The sequence below is a fragment of the Tympanuchus pallidicinctus genome, unplaced genomic scaffold (assembly GCF_026119805.1).
Source record: "Tympanuchus pallidicinctus isolate F22 unplaced genomic scaffold, pur_lepc_1.0 scaffold4, whole genome shotgun sequence".
NCBI classification, from domain to species: domain Eukaryota; kingdom Metazoa; phylum Chordata; class Aves; order Galliformes; family Phasianidae; genus Tympanuchus; species Tympanuchus pallidicinctus.
This window is the reverse complement of record NW_026294758.1, coordinates 17,689,350-17,709,586: the sequence shown is the minus strand read 5'-3', so window position 1 is coordinate 17,709,586 and position 20,237 is coordinate 17,689,350. Positions and strand designations below refer to the sequence as shown.

At 37.1% G+C, this 20,237-nt stretch overlaps 1 protein-coding gene across 5 annotated transcripts in view; it reads left to right on the top strand.

Moving 5' to 3' along the window:
• MCTP1 (multiple C2 and transmembrane domain containing 1) overlaps nt 1–20,237 on the top strand; it is a 252,740-nt gene that overhangs the window by 179,702 nt on the left and 52,801 nt on the right. For all 5 annotated transcript variants that reach the window (XM_052700796.1, XM_052700793.1, XM_052700794.1 and 2 more), the window contains one exon: nt 19,995–20,114. In XM_052700796.1, the coding sequence (XP_052556756.1) occupies nt 19,995–20,114 (120 nt within the window). The remainder of the gene's footprint in view (nt 1–19,994; nt 20,115–20,237) is intronic.

Here is a 20,237-nt window from a genome sequence, read left to right as displayed (position 1 = left end):
AGTGCAGTGCTTGAGACCTTTGGCATGATTTGAGTTGCTATTTAATTGTAGTAAAGGTGCTTAATAACAAATGAAGCTGGGAACTTGTAGAGACATGAATTTATACCATAATTCAATATGGTATTGTGTTACTTCCTTCATGCATGCCTTAAGCATGTAAGGATGTAAATGTACGAAATGGCTTCACACTTTCTCTCTGGGCAAGGAAATTTTGAGGAAAAGAAACGATTTCAGGAAGAAAATGAAGAAAAGTGACAGAAATGTTTCCCTTCCTTATCTTAGATGATTTCAGGTTGTCTTCACACATTGACTAGAGAATTTTTTTAAAACACATCTAATGTAATAATTTTCTACATTGATTTTAAGATGGAATAGTTTTACTTCAACATCCAGTATTATTTTGATTGTAACTTGGAGCAAAGAGTGCAAGTATTTACTTTGTGAGAAGCAGCTTTAAAATGAAGAAGGGTGCTCTACCTTTTGGATATTTAGTGTAACAGTTGTAATAATGTCTTTACATGATGTTGTTTCTGACTGAAAAACTAAGCAATGAAATAAATCTTATCTTGTTTATTTCACAGCTACTTAAATTTTACCTTTTTTTCCCTCTCTCCCTTGTCTGAAAGTTTAAATAAACCTTTTCTTTCTCAATCTGCTTAAGCAATGCAAGACCTAAATCAATCCTAAGTGGCAACCACTTTGCACAGTGTTGTGTGTGGCTGTGTGTTAATTAGCTGAAATAGATTATCCCCTGGTGTGAGGCGTAGTGTTTGCAGTAACTGTTAGTGTGCATAGTTTGCAGTGGATTTCGTGTTTATTTTCATGTACTGAGGCAAATGCTCAGTATGTCTTCAAATTATCTCCTTGGGGGTGTTTTTTCCTGAGCTAATCCTGACAGACTCTTCCTGCCAGATATGCCCGTCATCAAGAAGAGGAGAACACTACACATGCAGGAACCTCGGCGCTTGGGGCTGTATGCAAATTTAATGCCCAGCTCATTTCTGTTTCTCTTACATGGATGACAGACATTTTAACAATGACTTTCACATTTCCCCATGGAAATGCCATTGTGTTACTGCATGTATATGAGTGCATACATGCACTTGCTTCGTGTATGTGTTTGAATAGGATATCAGGAGCACCTATGCTTGTAAATATGTTTTATGCCCTTTTTGTGTATTTACATACGGATAAAATGTGTGTAAGGAAGCTTGTGTCAAGAATGCAGTCGTCAAACATCTCTTTATCAGAGATGTAGCTAGATCCCAGGGAGACTTATCAGATACTGAAAAATAGATAGGGTGGAAAATGTGATAAACAAGAAATTGACACTGAAAATAATTCTACAGCATTTGGGGTTTTGTGCCTTCATATGGTAGTGAGAAGCAAGAGCATAAAAAATAAGCTTTGTTTTCTGATGTTTGAAGCAGGCACAGTCAGAGCAAATGATATTCCAATGATTGCAAATAGAGCTTTCTCCAGATATGTCACAATCTTCATGGCTGAAATGAATTCTCACTGGTGTTACAGTTTTGGGAAGAGCTGAAAGTAGCTAAAATCTTCTGTATTATTTTTTATGCACTTTAAGGCAGTAACCAAAATGTAGGCACCCCAAAATATATAGGTAAATATTGAAATAAAGGCCAGGTGGGTTGGCAAGGGCATTCACAGTCCCTTTCCTCTTCTTGTGTATGTGCTTCCACCTCTGTGCAGGCATCTTTCTGAAAGAAATTACAGCTGGAAAAAACTACATCCTTGTCCCATACGGAAGGTGGGACATACATCTTCTCCTTTGTCTCTGTGAAACCAACATTCAATATCATTGCTTTATATGTTTAAATTATAGTAGCAAAAAAAAAAATCACTCTTCAAAAGAATTTTAAAATAAAGATCCCATAAACATGGAGAGAGATTTTAAAAAGATTTTAAGATGGAGAATTCATACAGAAAATTGTTTTTGTTTTTTTTTTTTTTTGTTTTAATCTTGTGCATTCATGTTTCGATGATTTTTTTTTTTTTCTCTCTCTCTGAAATTCCTGGTCTACTTGTATGTGTAAGATGGGATTCTACACATTTTCCCTTCTTCCTCTTTTCATCTTTGTTTGTCTTGGTTTGGGGGCTGAAAAAGCTGTCTGTATCGTCATGTTACTTTTTACATGAGTGTATTATTAGAAAACTTGTTCTGCTTCTTTTCTTCAGTTGAAAATGACAGTTTTGTGGTGATGGTGTGCATAAGAGAAGAAAAACAAGAAAAAACACCCACCTACAAAAGTATGCAAAAAATTGCCATCACGGCTAGAGAAAAACTCTGTAAAACTAATACTAATATATTCAAGTATAAAAATACTCTATGGAAGTAATTCAACCAATTGTCTTTCTTTTTATTCTTAGGAACAAAATTGTTATTCATATGGAGAGATATAGCTAAACCTATGTGTAGATGTAGTTACAAAATGTAAAATCTTGTTTACCTCCTTGATGCTACCTGCTCTGAAGTAATATTAAAGAGAATTAAAGTACCTCGTAATTGAGATTCTTTCAACAAACCATACCCCATCAATTTGAATATTATTTCACAAATAATGAACACCGTATAGTAGACCTGAATAGCATGAAATAAAGTGACAGGAATGAAATAAGTGATATAATTATCTGGTGGGGTTTTGACACTGCCTTTATTTTTGTAACTGCCTGGGTTGATTAGTGTTGAAACATAAGGAGTACATACAGCTTTCCAAAATGTCTGTTGATCTTGTACATTTGTACGTATTTGTGTTACTTTTTTTTTCCCTCATTATTCTGTCCTCCTTTGTTTAATTGCATTTATTCTATGCCTTTATCTTTCATAATGCTATATAACAATCTGTTACACCACTAGTTATCAAACTGATTTGTAGTTGCTTCTACAGCAAGTGCTTCCCAATTAGAAATCCATATTAAAGACTATATATTTAAACATTTGATGATAAGGATGTGTGTTAGTCTGGAAGAAGTTGTAATAACTTCCCCTATCATTTCAGAAGCTTGAGAAACAGTGCTCTAGGTGTAGAGATTTGCTGAGGTATAACTGTGTCTTGAGTGATGGGATGGCAAGGTGAGTAACTCACTCACAGCATGCTGTCTCATCGTTGCATGACTTGATTCACAGGCAGGGCAAAATTGTGTCACTATAACACAGAAATAAACAAAGGAATCCACATTTTGGAGGTCCTTGGAGCTCATGGCTGAGACTCCTATCACTCATCTTGTGAAAATGCCTTTTTGCAGGTGCTGCAAGTTAAGGATTTCCTAGTCATCTATTACTACTGTAGCAGGACAGTGTCTAGGGGTGTAGCCTACCATCTTCTTTGATTTTTTTATTTGACCTCTGTTGGTGATCAGTAGAGGTCAGTACATTGTGACAGTTTGCTTCCTGAAAGATGTTCTACTTATTAACCCAGTGAAGAAGCACTGATGGGAAAGTTCAGGTAGAAAAAGTAGTGTAGGCAAGCCTGCAAGGGTAAAAAAATTCAGTAGTACTTTCACAAGATTTCAAGAATTTTACTTTATTTAAAAAAAAAAAAAGTGATTAAATAGTTTTAAGAAATTCACATAGTTTTTGACCATTACACGTAAGCAATCTGCAGTAGTTAAAGAATATTCATTTAGATTTTTGTAGAAATTTGTTGCCTTTAGCATGATAAAAAACTTCTAATGTTCAGAGAAGATGGTAAAATGATGATTACTTGTCACTAAATTTGGAATTTCAGCTATGCCTACCCACACATATATTGTTTATTTCTTGATGTTTTCATAGAAATTTCAAAGACCAACAGCTACTTAATTGTGGGTGCAACATTAAACAAAGCCCCATTATTTTTTAAAACAAGCTTATGCACTCTGAAATCACAAGGGAGTGAGGGGAAATGATGCTGTAGTAAAGTAAAAGGAATAAAACTTTAAGAAAGTGAAACAGCATTGCCTTTAACATTGGAGGGCATAATAGAAGGATGCCTTTCATAGTCTAAGATTTTTTTCAAGTGGAAAGCATTGGTTTTCTGGTTTCTCACTCTTCCCAACTGACATGGAAAGCAGGCCTTTAACTACCTGCCAGCACCTTCTTCTGAGAAAAAACATGTATAAAATACATCTGGCTTTGCAAGTGGAACAGTTCTCCTGAGTCTTAGAAGATTGTGACGTAAGTTGTGATGTAAATAAAGCTGTGATGGATGATAGGCACACAGGGTAAAGGACAGCCTCTGCCAAAATAATGGGAAATATAAAAAATATTTTGTAGTAACTTGTGAGTAATTGTTGGCTTATTTTCAAAAAGTATGTTATTGATTTGTCGTTGCTTTGCACCATACATAACCGTGTACAACACAAGGACATGATTTCTCATCAGACGGGTGGATGTAGCCTCAGTTCTGCCATTTGATCTGCCATGCATTCGAAAAAATGGCAAATTAATGCCTGGAATGTCATCTCTACTTTCAAAAAACACCAGACAAATGACTACTTTTGATTTTGCTTTGCACCATTTGAGCAGATACCCAAGGCACTGCAGAGCATCCTGGCTCTGCAAGAAAATTTTAAAAAACGTTACAGCAGTTTGAAGGTTGTTTCCCCTTCAATAAGAGCAGGTTCTGGTCAGAGCAAATACAAAATAATAGAAACTGCTTTTCTATTTTATGTCATATTATAACTAATCAAAGTGTAAATGATCAAATCAGGTACCAAGCAATAAAACATCATGCCAATAATGAGATTTCTAAATGCTGGGTAGAGTCCAAAGGACCTCTGTAAAATGTATAAAAATTGAATTAAAATATACATGCAGGAAATATTAATGTGCTATCTGAATATGTAGTTTTATCTGTGTGGGCATACATATAAAATTATGCATGCCCATAATATTTACTCATCTTTTTATTTGGAACTCATTCAATGCTGTTTCTAATTGTAATATACTGCTAGGTGCCATGACAGGTAACTTCCATTATTGTGATTTCCACTTTGCTGATATTTCAAAGAAGTACATCTTTACTAGTTAAATTCCACTAAGAGCTTTCAGAGACCCGAGAAGAAACTGCATTCTTTTAAGACGGAAATAGGAACTGTAAGAAGGTACTCTAGACAGTTTGTTCTACTGTGGACGAACTCTGCAACTGTGAAACTGTTAATGAGGAAAACAGCTTTTGTGATTATCTTAGATCTCCACAGAGACTTTTTCCAATAACTCAGATCCTGTTCTGGTTATACACTCAAATTCCTTTTTTCTGCCTTATATTTCTTGTAGGTTATTTCGGTTGTGCTCTCTGCAACTGAGATCTGTCTATAATCTCCTTGGCTGCATTTGACTTTGTCAGTCTTCAAATTCTAGAGTTAAAGCTTTTCATTGGGCCAAAGTAGTAATGTAGTTAATTTCTTTTTCTGAATATGATTATTAATTTATGATCGTTCTAAAATATTTACAGTCATGTTCAGGATATGTTCTTATATTTTTAAACTTCACAAGACTTCCTAAGAAAGCATGCTCATTTTTTTGCACATTGATTTCTGACAGTGCACTGGAACATACTGGCCAGCTCTTGAAAGATGCTCTGTATATTTGGAGACTAGTTAAATGTGCCACCTTGGCTACCATCCTCACCAATGCAGTGCTTTTCTCTGTTAGCAGCTCCCATGCTCTATCCAGTTCTCCAAAGCCAGATTTGTGGAGAGCTGCCTGCAGAAATTGAGGGCTGTGCAATCCCATGTGTTTTCTTCTTCTTCTGGTATCTTTGTAAAGAAATTGGAATCCTGGTTTGACTTCATGATGTTTTCTGGAGGGAAGCAGGAAGTGAATGAAAAGGATTGGAAAGAAGACGATTCAGGATTCTGCTGAACATCAAAGCAAAACTGAGAGAGCAAGAAAAAGATAAGAGAACACAGTTTATGAGATGAGACAGAGCAGTGGGATGTGAGTCCTGTTTCCTTCCAGCAGAAGTTAGGTTAATGTAGAAAATGAGGGGATAAGAGGAGAAGTATATATTCAGAGCTGATCTGATGAGAGTCTGCAATAGTGGGGTAAAGGATCTGTACCTGCAGCATTAGTCTTTCTGGAAAATATGCAGTTGAATTCTTGAGTCTTGCAAATAGCTATCATAAGCATGTCTCTGAGAACGTGTGGCCCACTTTCATCTGTCACTGCAAAGATAGTGACCAAGTGCTGCTGTTATGCAGTGCATTAGCTTGAGTAGTAAGCAGTATGGTGCAGTTCTGAAGAGTCTAGGCTTGCACATAAACCATCAGCTCCCTTAGTGCAGGAGATCAGTTCCACAGTACTTTGCAAGATTTTTAGAAAAAATCAGCCTTCCTCTCCCTCAAAACCTTGGGTAGGAAATGGGTGCTCAGGAGCTGAGGAAAGAAGGAAGGTGGCTTGCTCAAGCCTACTGTCTTGAATGAAAATGAAAATGTGTAATGGTCAGTAATTACAGCATGCTTCATCTTAGAGAGTCACGAGGTCAAACTTTACTCTCAGATTTTCAAGGTCATTTTTGTGTTGGCCTTCTAGCAATGCAGAAGTGCTTAGGGAAGTTGAAAAAGCTTGCTTAAATCAACTAAACATTAGTGAATTTGTGTTTGAAAGCCAAAATGCAATCGTTTAACCGTTTTACACTAGAGAAGATTTCTTGTTACATTTCAAAGGTGCATTTTAATTAACAAATGCATTATAACTTTGTTTAAAGTTAGAAAAAATCCTTTAGAATGGGAAGTGCTAGACCACTTAATTATTGGAATTTTGACTGAAAGATGTAGAAGACATATATATAGGTCACGCTGAGAGTAATGCCTCCTATTTAGTTCCATGGAAACTACAACAGATAAAAAGAGAACGACACTATTTAATAGAGCAAATTCTTAGCTAAAACCCTTTTTTTTCATCATGGTCACCACCACTAGATGTGTACTTTCACCAGCAATGAACAAGAGCCCATATGCCGCACTTGTAAAAATCTGCACTAGCAGAAGTGACCCAGTTTAACAGCTGTTATGACAGCATCATTGCTAGGAAAATGTAGCCTATGCGGTCCATCTTTCATCAGAACAAATAGATGGAAGTCAGAAGGCACCAAATCTGGTCTGTGTGGTGAGTGTGGTACGACAGTTCACCCAAGATTGGCAATGTACTCCATGGTTCTCAAACTGGTATGGGTTGTGGCATTATCATGTTTCAGGAGAAAGACTGTCATCTAACTGGAAGTTCAAGCCTTCAGTTTCATCAGTGTCGTGGTGTAGCAGTCAGAGTTGATGGTTTGTCCAGTTTCAGGTAAATCTGGAATGATCACCCCTTTCTCCTGCCAAAAGACAATGTATGTGACTTTACCCACTGAAGGCTGTCTTGCACTTTTTCTTTGATGGGGAATTTGCATGTCACCACTCCATGGACTGTATTTTGCCTCTGGCTTGTAGTGGTGACACCACATCTCATCAATACTAATGATGCAGTCCAGGAAACTGTCCCGTTCAGCCACATATTGTTTCAGTCAGTACTGACAAACTTGCATGTTCTTTCTGTTCTCCTGTGAATATTCATGGTGCAAACTTTGTGATATTCCAGCACTGCCAGCATTGTTTCCATTGTATTAAGGCTGATATTCAGATCCATACACGGATCCTATCTGCTAATAGGCGGATTATGACATTCCCTGGTCATAATCTGTCTATTTGCATGGATGAGCTGGTCAAGACAGTTTTCATTTTGTGATGTGAGAGCTCTGCACAGGCATCCAAAATATGGCTTGTCTTTCACATTGCTGTTGCCACTGCTGAAACACGCCACTCACCACCTCACTGTGTTCCAGTCCACTGTTTGATGTCTGCAAATATTTAGCAAGCATCTTAAATGTCAGAGAGTGCCTTTTTTTCAGCATGGAGGAATTAATTAACACACCTTTGCTGCATGCACACTTCCACAACAGGTGTTCTTATGTGAGAGTGCCCCTCTGCTGCCATCTGTTGCACAGGAACAAAATGTAACAGAATATTGGTGGGAAGATTCAACATCAACATCTACATAGTTGTATTCAACACCATTTGCCTCTGACATCATGGGCCAACATCGTAAAATAGCAGGCATTACTTTCAGAGTAGGCCTCATAGACATAATTTAAGTCTTGTGCTCACTTAAATTTATGAAATCTCTGTTTTCAGGTTTTGATCTTGTCAGTTTTGGTATCTGTAGCACATTGAAATAAAGAAATATGTATCTCTCTGCTTTGACACCGCTACTCTTATTGCTATGCTATTCTGGAAAAGAAAAATAATTGCAAGTGTAGCAATGACTATTAAGAATGATGGTATAGTGTTGTGCAGGTAGCAATAAAATATTCTGCATTCCCCTTTCACCTTTTAAGGATATGCATTGAAATGAGGATCTGTAAACTGCAGTATTCTTCACTGGTGAGTAAGCATTATTAAAGATGATAATAGCTCAGTAATTTTTAAATGTTTTTTTTGAGCTGTATGACTTTTCTGTGTTAAAGTATGGCTGAGCACGTATAAGTAGCAGATGTCTGAATAAATGAAGGTAATGTTCCTAAAACAGTTATCAACTGAAAAGTGAGGAAAAGTCTATGAAACATCTTTTCTTTGGAGTATGCAAACACAATTCCTGCAAGCTCCTGCAGTATGGAGAGAGATAATTGTAGAAAGATGGACAGTTTGGACTGCAGCATTTTTTTGCTGGATAAAGTAACTATAAAAACAGTGGGAAAATTTCTAGGCACACCTCTCTGTGCTAAATATGATCTAATGTAGTTTGTAGAAATACAGGTGTAATTAAATTTATTGTATATAAAAAATTGAAAGGGCATGTTTGTTTTTTTTTTAATAGCATGAAAATATATTTTTCCCTGAAGAAGCATCAGCAAAAGCAGCGGGAAATAGTCTTCCACTCACAATCATAAGAAATGAAAATCTTTTTTTGTTGAATTTTTGTCCTTTGAGAAATAGCATTGTAAGATATAGATAAAAATTTCTTTTATCAATAGAGCTAACAATATTGAATCTCAAAAAGCAGGTGCCAAAATCTCAGAAAATGTTTGTAGGCTAGTCTCTATAATTGTGAGGTGTACCCCAGAGTATGTTTTTTCTCTTTTTATTTGGGTTATCCACTACCTGGTGTATTGATGTCCATAGAGCTTGTTGTTATTGCTGTGAACTTCTAAATATTGTCTACCTTCTTTTCTCCTTCAGTCTTCCCATTTCTGGTTTTCCAGCATCTTATATGAATGCTTACCTTTGTGTAGCCAGGTTTTGAGGGATTTTTTTTTTTTTGTAATTTCTTAACAAAATGAAGTCATCTTTCTTTTGCAAGTTTATCCTTGACATTCTTTTGCTTCAGGTAGCATATCTGGTTTCTCAAAGAGACATTGTTCTCTGTTGCTTACTCTATAATAGAGTAAAATGTGAAGCTTTATCCTTGGCCCCAGTTAAGTGGGCATTTCAGTGGGTATTGAGAGTGAACTTTTCACAAGAGTGAAAGTGCACTGCCCATCACTGTGGATGACACCCTATTTCTTAACCAAGCGTCTGACTTCATTTCTTGTACATCTCCCAGGAGTTCAGAATGATAGCTCTTGTAGGAAATGCTGTATTAATCTGGTGCCAGTCTGAGATATTTAGCAAAGTCATGAGGAAATGAAGTCAGCCAAATAATGACTGATACGTTAGTGGTCTTACTTTAAAAAATCTTTATTTATCCTAGTTGTGACTGTTTCTAACAAACTGGAATTTTTGTAGCCATCTTTCCACTCATTTGCATTCTCTTTGTTAGGAGTCTTGATATGCAAATATACAAGATATCACTAACTGTATTCAAAATACTATCTCACTGAAGTTATTTGTGCTGTTTATGCTAAAAGCAGCTATCTTTCTTTTACTTACTGTGTATTTTTTTCACTTATACCTGTAAGGAGATAAACATATTTTACCTTTTTTGGTAAAAACTACTTTGAGCTACTGTAGTCTTCTAAAGAACACTGCCAGCTAAAAATGAACTGAAGTTTATTTTACATTTTGCTTGAAGAAAGCATTACAGAATATGGAATACAGATACCCTACCAGGGAACTAAAAATACTTATCTCAGTGGCTTTAGCCCAGGGACAATCCTTTTACTATAGAATTCAGGTTGTTCAAACACATGGAGCTCACTGGCTCTCCTGTCTAAACAAGCATCCTCTGCTGACTTCTCATTTCTGCAATCTACAATCTTATCCTGCACAGGAAAGTTTAGAGACTTGGTAAACACTGAAGGAAAATACGCACGTAGAATTACTTCCAGATATCTCTAGTGTCTAAATAAGTTTATGCTGATCACTTGGGATGGAAGGAGGTAATACTACATGGAGTCTATGGGGAAAGAATAGAACACTAAAGAAATGAGAAGTCAGTGTTATCAGCATTGGATAAATATTAGAGTTGCAAATAGAAACAGATGCACGTTGCTAGAGATGCTAAACCTAACTGTAAGTTTTTTCAGAACTGAAACTAAAGAGAAGTCTAGCAATCAGTGAAGGAGAAAATTAGAAAATTACAAGAAAGAATGAGAATTGATGTTGTAGAAAGTGGAAAGGTAACTGAAATCTATTATTATTCATTAAAATATACTTACAATGAAGTAAATTAATAGGTAGAAGGACATTATCTTACACTGTAAATGTGTTATAATCTAAGCCATTGTTTACATAAAGAAAGCTGGACAGTGAAAGACAAATCTTCAGCTTTTCAAAGTATCATAGTGAGTCTATGGAATAGAATCAGGGGAAGAAGTGATTAAGTGGAATAGAATCACAGTGATCAACAAGTTCAACTTCTGGCTCCACACAGCACCACCCAAAATCCAAACCCTGTGTCTGAGAGCACTGTCCAGACCCTCCTTGAACTCTGGCATGGGGGCCGTGCTCACCGCCCTGTGCTGCAGCCCCTTTCCCTGACGCCCAGCTGCCCTCCCCTGGCAGCTCCATGCCGTTCCCTCGGCCCTGTCGCTGTCACACACAGCAGAGCTCAGCGCTGTCCTCCGCTCCCTGTGAGGAGCTGCAGCCGCCGTGAGGGCTCCCGTCAGCTCCTCTGCCCTGCTCTGAGCACACCCAGGGACCTCAGCCACTCCTCATGCACCTTGCCCTCCAAACCCTTCATCATATTTTTGCCCTTTATTTTTATTTATCCTTTACAGCTACACACTGCCAGTACTCCAGATGTCATAAAACAATAAAATGAAACAAGTTATCAGTCTCTAATGCGAAGATCGACCTGAAAAGCTCACTGAAGTTGATTGATTGATTAATTCATTGCACATTAAAGCCAGCGTTGGACCAATTACTTGCCATCAAATTATAGTTGATGGCAAGTGGCATCTTCCACAATAGACCATAATATGTAAAAAGGATTTTAAGGAGATCAGTAGAGAAACGTGTGTTTGTCTGCATGTACTACTGCATGAATCTGACATTTGATAATTCTCCTTTCTTCCTGTTCCATGATTCTTTATCGCTTTTACCTCTGAGTGAAGGTACGGATTCAGCAAGAGCAATCGCTGTGTGACCAGCTGACATCTGTGGGACATCAGAGAAACCAGTGTGTTGTGCAGTTATTTCCAAATAAATGTGGAAACTAGTTACGGGGTTTAGCCTTTATTAAATGTTTAAGCCAAAGTGTCTTCCTTATAATGGGGGCTGTACATTTTTTCTGAAGCGGGATTCCAGAACCGCTTGTGGAATTGTTTTTGCTTCTATGGAATCCACAATTTCTGTTAGTTCCAAACATGAGTATGGTTATCAAAATACAAACCAGTATTTTTGCCTTTTATTACCAGAAATTACAGTGTGCTTCTTAACCAGGTGACTTCAGACTATTCATGCAACTTAAATTATATTTCTGTCTCTGTCATTTCTGACAGACTGTTGCCAGTCTATAGGTTTTCCTATAGCCAAAAGCCTGGCTTCCTAATTTATTTTGGTGGTGATTAAGAATACCTGGTTGGGAGAGGTTGTGTAGATTTTCTCTGGTGGCAGTAGAGATTAGCACAGTTTAGTCATTTGTGAAGTCAAAGTAGCTCTCATTCAGTTGGTAAGTTTAAACACCATGACCTACTTTTCTTTGGGGAAAAAAAAATAAATCCGTAAGTCTTTTTTTCTTTTTCAACATTTGGAAAATGATGACTATTTCTGTTTATTCCACTTTCGTAGTGTTTCTCTTAAAATTCTGAATGATTTTCTTTCACATGCAATTACTTTACAAGTAGTTGTAATTATTGAGTATGATCCATACTATGATTCTGCATTTCTCACAAAATCAAAAGGATTGTGCTTCTAAAGTGACACATGCATTTACACTTTCAACCATCCTATCCTCCTAACAGTGCAATTGTAATAGAATAGAAATCTGCTTGGTTTCAAATTTTTGTGTAAAAGGAACATGATTTGTAATATAAATTTGTATGCTCAAAGTCGAATATTATTTGAAGTGTACTTTTTAGAAATGTCTTATCACTTGTATATATGTCACTTGCTACAGAAATGGCATCTTCCTATTTATACCTTAAGCAACTTTTAAGGAATTTTTAAGTTAGGAAACAATGGGGAAAGGACTAAATATGTCCTTTCTAAAAGCACATATTAAAATCAGATACTGAGTTACAATATGGCTTGAGCCTTATGACTAGTTACCACCACTCACAGCAGAACCATAGTAGGAAGTGTGGGTCACTGTAAGAGTTCTATGTGAAAGTAGAATCAGCCCAAGGACAGGTATTAAAAGCACTTTTCAAGTTAGAAAATAATTAAAGTGTTTGTGTTTGTGGTGACGTAGCTAAAGCAAAGACCTGGGTTGTTCAGAGAACAGTTAGGTATTGTTCAGAAAATGTGGTACTAGAATGGGACCATAGCTCCACGAAGCCATTCCCAGACATTCCTTTCATCTAGTGTATCCTAGCTGGGAGATTGTTACTTGATATCAAGCATTATTGCTCATAGAGAAAATAGTATCAATTTCTCTGGGTTTGTCCGCATCTTAATAGTCAGAGAGAACAAATCTGTTGAACTGCTGTAACAATGGCAGTAGGCAGTTTGATATCATAATGGTCTTAGTGAACCATATTTCCCTTTTCTAATTTTAACCTGAGTTCTAACTTTGCAGCTCGGAAACTGGTAAGTAAAGATGAAATGACCCAAGAGATTCCACATTTTGTAAATACTTACTTTTTTTTTTGCTTTTTTTTTTTTTTTTTTTGCCTTTTTTTTTTTTTGCCTTTTTTATTTCCACCAACCTTTACTATGTGCAACTGTTAACGGTGACATGAATTTTACATTACTAATTCATGTGCTGTTTAAAATAGTGCTGTATTCATGCTCTGGGCTTCACTTTCCTGGAATTGTCAGCATTCTCAGAGCAAAGTCTTAGCACTTTAATCTAATGCTGTTGGAAAATGATATGAAATGTCAGTTACAACTTGTAAGGAAAAAAAAATTAAATGAAAAATTTTAAGCTTCTAACTAGGAGGTTTTATTGGTTCTGACAAGCTTGTAAAAACTCAGGTAGCTCACACTGCAGTGTCATTGGATGATAGTATAATCATGAAGGTTCTTCAGATTTAATTAGTCAATGCAGCTGTAGATGTGTTTCAAAACATCCTGGGTGGTTTAAGGAACATCAAGTGAGTCATTTCTAATTGTTAGAATTTCTTCTTTAATAATTGGCATTACACCAGACTTTGATAAAAGAACGGAGGTGTCGTAGAAGCTTGGGTTTGCGGTATACATTGTCATGGAAAAAAAAAAAAGACAAGCATTCTACCTAGTAAGAAATGGAAATTCTTTCCCTGAATATTCTTCTGGAAAATGGGATTAAAATGGTCTAACGAGAACTGTTCTAGATCTTTCAGTGTACCAAAAACCTAATGAAGACTGATGTTAAAATAATTCTTAATCCAGTATTAATTTTTGTCTTGTAATTATGTTTGTTTTTTTTAAGATGAATTAACGTGAATTAAATAGATCTGATATGACTAAAATCTCAATCACATTGTGTAATTCCAGAAGTGAAAAGGGAGATGCAAGAAATCATTTAAGTGTGTTTTCTAGCTAAAGTTATTAGAATCATTTAAGTGGAAAGGTACCAGTAAAGATTACCTAATCCAACCCCCCTGCAGTGAACAGGGACACCTATTGCTCAGTTAGGTTGCTCAGACTTCCGTCCAGCCTGAGCCTGACTATCTCCAGGGATGGAGCAGCTAGCACCTCTCTGTGCCCAGTGCTTCACTACCATTATGGCAAAAAACTTTTTCATTATATCTAACCTAAATCTCGCTTCTTTTAGTTTGAAAGCATTCCTTCTGTCCATATTAGAGCAGATCCTGCTGAAGAGTCTGTCCCCTTCCTTCTTACAGTCCTTCTTTTGGTACTGAAAGGCCACTATCAGGTCATTTTGCAGCCTACTCTTCTGCAGGCTGAACAGCCCCAGCTCTCTAGGCCTGTCCTTGTAGGAGAAGCATTCTATCATTTTGGTCATTTTTGTGGCCCTGCTCTGGACACACTCCAACAGTCTATGTCTCTCCTGTACTGAGGACTCCACATCTAGATGCAGTACTCCAGGTGAGATCTCACCAGCACAGAGTAGAGGGACAGGATCCCCCTTTGACCTGCTGGCTACTCCTTTTGTCGTGCAGGACACAAATGACTTTCTGGGCTGGCTCATCTCCACCAGTACCCCGAAACCCTTTCAGCAGGGCTATGCACTTGTGCACTAAAGAAGGTTTCCTTAAAGATCTGCCCACTCTGCTTCGCTTCTTTGTCTTTGCAAAGGACAGATTGACAGATTGCAAGGGGGTGTTGCTCACTATGGAAAGACGGAATTTGGCTTTCCTAAAATTTTGCATTCCGTTTTTACTCTTGGTCTGTCCCATCAAATTTCTTGTAGGTTCAAAAATAATAATTATTCACAATTTCTCAGACTTCTAAGGCCTCTGCCAATTGAAAAGGAGAACCACTACTAATCCAACGTGTACTTGTCAAAATAGTGTAGACATAAGTTGACTTTTGCCTTTTGAAAGAAATTGAATATTGTGTGTTTTAAATTCATATCTTTCAAAGCCTATCTCTACCAGCACCCAAGTAGTTGGAAATGGAATTTAAAGAAAGTTTAAAAGAAAAAACTGCTGGAAGATGCTTTATGATATATTTGGAAGTCGCAAGGGTATCATGGTCTAAATGAACTTCTGTATCCGTTTACATTAATACTAGTATGTTGAGGATGTGAAATAGCTAAATTTATTTAAATGGAAGTGTCATACAAGATGAGAAGCCATCATCTTCAGAGATGACAGACTAATTTTTTTACTAGAAGATGCTGCTGAGTGCGAGTCTTGAAGTTACAGTGAAAGTTATGTTTAAGTTTTTTGTAGCGTAAATGTAACGCAGAATTTTACTGGAGCCTTAAAACCTGCAGTACTTAATAGGAAGTCTGTACTATGCAGATATGCAGGTTATCTTTCATTCTTCCCAGTCTTCTGAGAATACATCCAAGGGACAAAGCCTCAGGAAATACAATTGTCCTTTTAAGCTTAAAGGGTAAATGGATGATCTTGTGATTAGAGCACACTGGAGTTGCAGGCACAGGCTCTGTTTGTGATTGTGCCAAAACTCCATACAGCCAACTTTTGAATTTTGAGGATAATCAGGAGTTGAGTAAAGTAGACAGTGAATGGATATAGATAATAAATAAATGAGGCTGTAAGAATCCTCTTTAAAAGATGAAGAAAGCTCTAACTAGAAGAGGGGGCTGTGGTCTGAGTGACATGCACTGTTGACATGGCAGTGACGACAACGGCCATATCTCACCTCACTGCTGAACACCTTACAGCCTGTGACTCTGGGTGCTGTGAATGCAGATTTGCATGGTTGCAGTGTCAGCCTGAGACTCACTAAGTGATTCATCTCCTTAGGCTTCCAGTTCCCAGTCAGGGCAGTGACAAGCCGTCAAAGCTTGAAGGCTGGCATGCTGTTGAGCTCCATTTACTTCTTTGCTACGAGGTAATCCAGATATCAAGGTTGCTGTAAGGCTGCAGGCTCTGGAAAGCTTCCAGCTTGTCAACTGGAAGCATCTTTTGCTCTGTTGTGTGGTTTTCTCTGAAGCCAGGCTTTTCTGTGAAGAGAGAGTTTCTTAATTTTTGTCAGAATGTTCTCAAACAATTGTGCTTGCAGCCCTTCTCCTTCAGCTGTGAGCTACTCCCTGCTGCACCTGAAGGTGTGTGCATATCTCTTGTCTGGAATGCTCTTTTTTTTATGCTTTTTTTCTGCTGGTAGTTAAAAGGAAACATAAAAGGAGCTAGGGAACACAAGGGTTAATGCTGGGAAGTCTGCGAGTGCAAACAGGGTTCTGTGAAAAATGAAATGAAATTGGGTGGAGGTAGATAAAAAGAAATCTGAAATGATTGTTCTGTAGAATATGGCCTTTCCACATAGGCAGAAATTTTTCTCTTCACTTCTGTCTGAAGAGAGAGTCAAATAGAGGATCTCATCTCTTAATTAGAAAGAAAAATACTCATCAAACACATCTCATCACTGGAAAGCTAATGATCCACAGCTGCTAGTCTGAAAGGGCAGGCTTTTTTTCTGAACAGTAGGAAGTGTTAATCACTTTGGATGAGATTTCTTTTTAAAATATATCGTAGTTTGCAAAAGAATAGGTTATTCAATATTCCAACTTAAATTATTTTTTGAAGTGTTGTACACCAGGGATAGTGTCATGTGTCTCCCTGAATGATCATTTAATGCGTGTGTCTCTCGCTAAGATTATCAACTGATGTGATGTTGTAAATGGCCAGTTCTTGCCTGCGACTATAAAAATCTTGATCTCAGAAAAAAGTCTTCCCCTATCGTCTTCTATGTAGGAGATGGCAGCTATATTAAACCGTAACCTTTGAGACACCTACTCCTCCCTTAAAATAGTTGGGTTGTTTCAGTTATGATACGGATCTTTTTTTAAGCAAAGTTAGAGCCATTATTTCTTTGGTAGAGAGTGAAACAGATAGAATCCATGTTCCAGTGGATGTTTTAGAGGCATGGACAAATCCTAGACCAGCCCTTTTATATCTGTTCTTAGTTTTCCTGGATTTTATTTATTTATTTATTTATTTATTTATTTTTCTTGCCTGTATGTCTTCATTGAATGGATATGTAGACTTTCCTTGCCTTCATGGATGAAATGAAGTTAAGGAAGTAGTTTAGTACACACTGCTTCTTCCCTTTCCCCATAAGCATTAGGTCCTTTATGTGTTATGGCTAAGCCCTTGGATTTTCTTCCTGTCCTGCAATAGATTTTGGGATTATTCATGTTCACAGAAAACTTTTATTTACAGCTGGGAATCTTTCTGTTTTCTCCCTTGTGTATTTCTGTGAATCCAGTTTTGTTCTGGGAAGATAGTGAGCCTGTTTCACTTGCAGTGCCATCACTGTGCTAGCCTCCTGCAGCACATACCTCATTTGTGTTGCAAATACAGATTCTCTGTTTTCCTGGTGTCTGGCTGAGACAGGTGCCTAAAAGGAAAAACTGATTAAAATTCATCCGCACTAAGTGGAAATGAGGCTGGAAGGTCAACAAAATCATCTGAAGGAAACGGCAGGAATAATAGTCACGTTATGGAAAGATATGTCCATAGAAGTCATAAAAAGGTAGTATTTTAGTATAATATCTTACTAGCCTACAGATTACAGTTTTTGAAGGAATTAATGACCTTAAGGATCACTTCACATGTAGAAATCTCAGATGAGGAGTATTTGAATGAGAACTCATTGATGTTCTGAAGTACAAGCTATATGATGACCATGTTCCACAGTCTCCAGTCTGGTCAGTATCTCCTGAGACCATCTAGGTTGCTGATTTTATTTCTCTGGAGCCTGGAATATTACTTGAAGTTTGTTTGTTTGTTTGTTTTCCCAGCTTTTTAACAAAAGTAGGATGGGAACATAAGGAGGACTTTATGTATTGCCATTCCTGAACTGTTAATCTCTGGGGCCCTCTTTAATGGTGGTTGGATACTGTTTGCTGACTTCCAAAGCCCCCTTCAGCATGTACCCATTGACTCAGGGCATTTCTGGGGTTAATGGGTGCAGGGATTTTTTGCTTTGCTTTTGAGATGTGAATTCTGGTTCAAATTGGCTATATCAAATTTACAGCATCAAGTCCCTGCAGATCTTGCTCTCAAAAGGGTAGTTAGAAAGCTAGTGGAAGAACTCTCAAAATCTGTGAGCTGTTGTTTGCTTCTTATTCATTACCATTCCTAACAGATTTCCTTTTAAACTAAACAACCTAAAAAAGATGGTTTTCTTTCAAATGAAATATTAACTGTTAGAAGTGCCAGTATCCTCTTACATATGTCATACACAGAGCTTTTTCAGTCCTTTCAGTATTTATTGTATTTCTCTTGCAGACTCACAGGACTTCTGTACGTACAGCATTCAGTGATAGAAATTTGGGGAGTAAGATAGGTTAGTTGATCTGGAGACAGAAAATTTCTTTAAATACAGATTTTTATTTTATTTTTTATATGTGGTAGTATTTGGTAAGATTTTTTTCTAACTCAAAACAGAAATCCAACAGAAGGCTGTTAAATAGGGATACATACTGAAATGCCTATTTTCTTCTTATTTAAATGTATATACATCTTCATGAGTGATTTAGCAGAATGAGCAACATGGCTTTAGGTTTGCAATTCTGTGACACAACGCCTTTGGTCAGTTGATAATAAAAGTAGAAATATTCCAAAGCTTATCTAGTTGGATGAAAATGACTTAGCAAGATTTCTGAAACTTAAGTGTATGTCCAGCTACAGAAAGCAACGTAATTTTCTATAATACTTTCATCTGTGCTTTTTGGCCATATGTTAAGAGAACAACTCCAGGCTATGGCAATAGCTGTCTAAAATTAAAAGGGGGGTTGTTCATAAGTGAAATGAGATGTAGAATTGTGTTTAGCTTCACCCTGTCTAATCCAGATTTCTTAATTCTTTCTCGAAAACCAATAATTTCATTCTAGAATCAAAAAGGAACAGTATCTGTCCAGATGACAGATGGCTGCAGCATCTAACAAATGTTTAGGGTTTCCAGGCTCCACAAAGTCATCTCTGTACTGCTTGATATATCTGACAGACCTGAGGCTAAAGCTCACCCTAAGGAGCGCGTCACAGCCCTGCAACAGAGCTGCAGTGTTGGGAGTTGTGCGGTGGAGATGGGTCCTGCTGGAGCATAATCTCTATGCTACGGTGCCAGAGGCAGCCCTGCATATCGTGGCTCACATCTGAGGGAGATGTGACCTGGCCACACTGTGCTGAACAACATTCAGGATGTTTTGAGGAAACACTTCAAATTGAGCAAGTAAACATTGTTGGACGAGTAGACATGGGCAGTTTCTTAGCCTGCCCTTCAGTCCCATTTCCTGTGATACTGAGATCATCACTATTTTACATTCTTTTGATTAAAATACTTAAACACCATTTCCCTGTTACTGTGATTTTTTGGCATGGTTTTTCTGTACAAAGGAATTTTTCAGATTTGTTTATTCCTGTTTGTGTGACATTACTACAAAGTTATCGAGTTCTGTATTTTGAACAGCAAATTAACTGTAGAAATAACCAACCTTTTCTTTATTATGCTGAGATCTTATTGTTATGCCATTTTGGTTTATTTTGTCCAAATGAGCATTTTTAATGAGAAAAAAAATAACATTTCTTCAGGCTACTCTATAGCAACATTCCTTTGCAAAAATGAAGCTACAAAGCTATTAAATAGCTAGTAGTTGTTTTACACAGGTAAGTGGCCACTCAGCAAAATGTTTAAACAATTTACCTGCCTAAATAGATGTGATTTAGAATCATTACTTCAGAATCATTTTAATTTGTTGGTCTTGATTTTAACCATCCTGAAGAGCTTAATGTAATGCTGAGCTGAATCACATTTCTTCCTGTTCTGTCTTCTAGCTTTTCCTTTTTGTGGTCTGGAACTTTGAGCTCTACATGATACCACTGGCTTTGTTGTTGCTGTTGGCATGGAACTACTTCTTGATCATATCAGGGAAAGATAACAGGCAACATGATACAGTAAGTCTTCTCTACTTCAAGCACATGTATGTTCTTTTCTTTTTATAACAGATTCAACTTTGTAACTATTTTTAAATATGACATTTTTCGAAAATTGTTTTCTTTTGAATACTCAGTGGACAG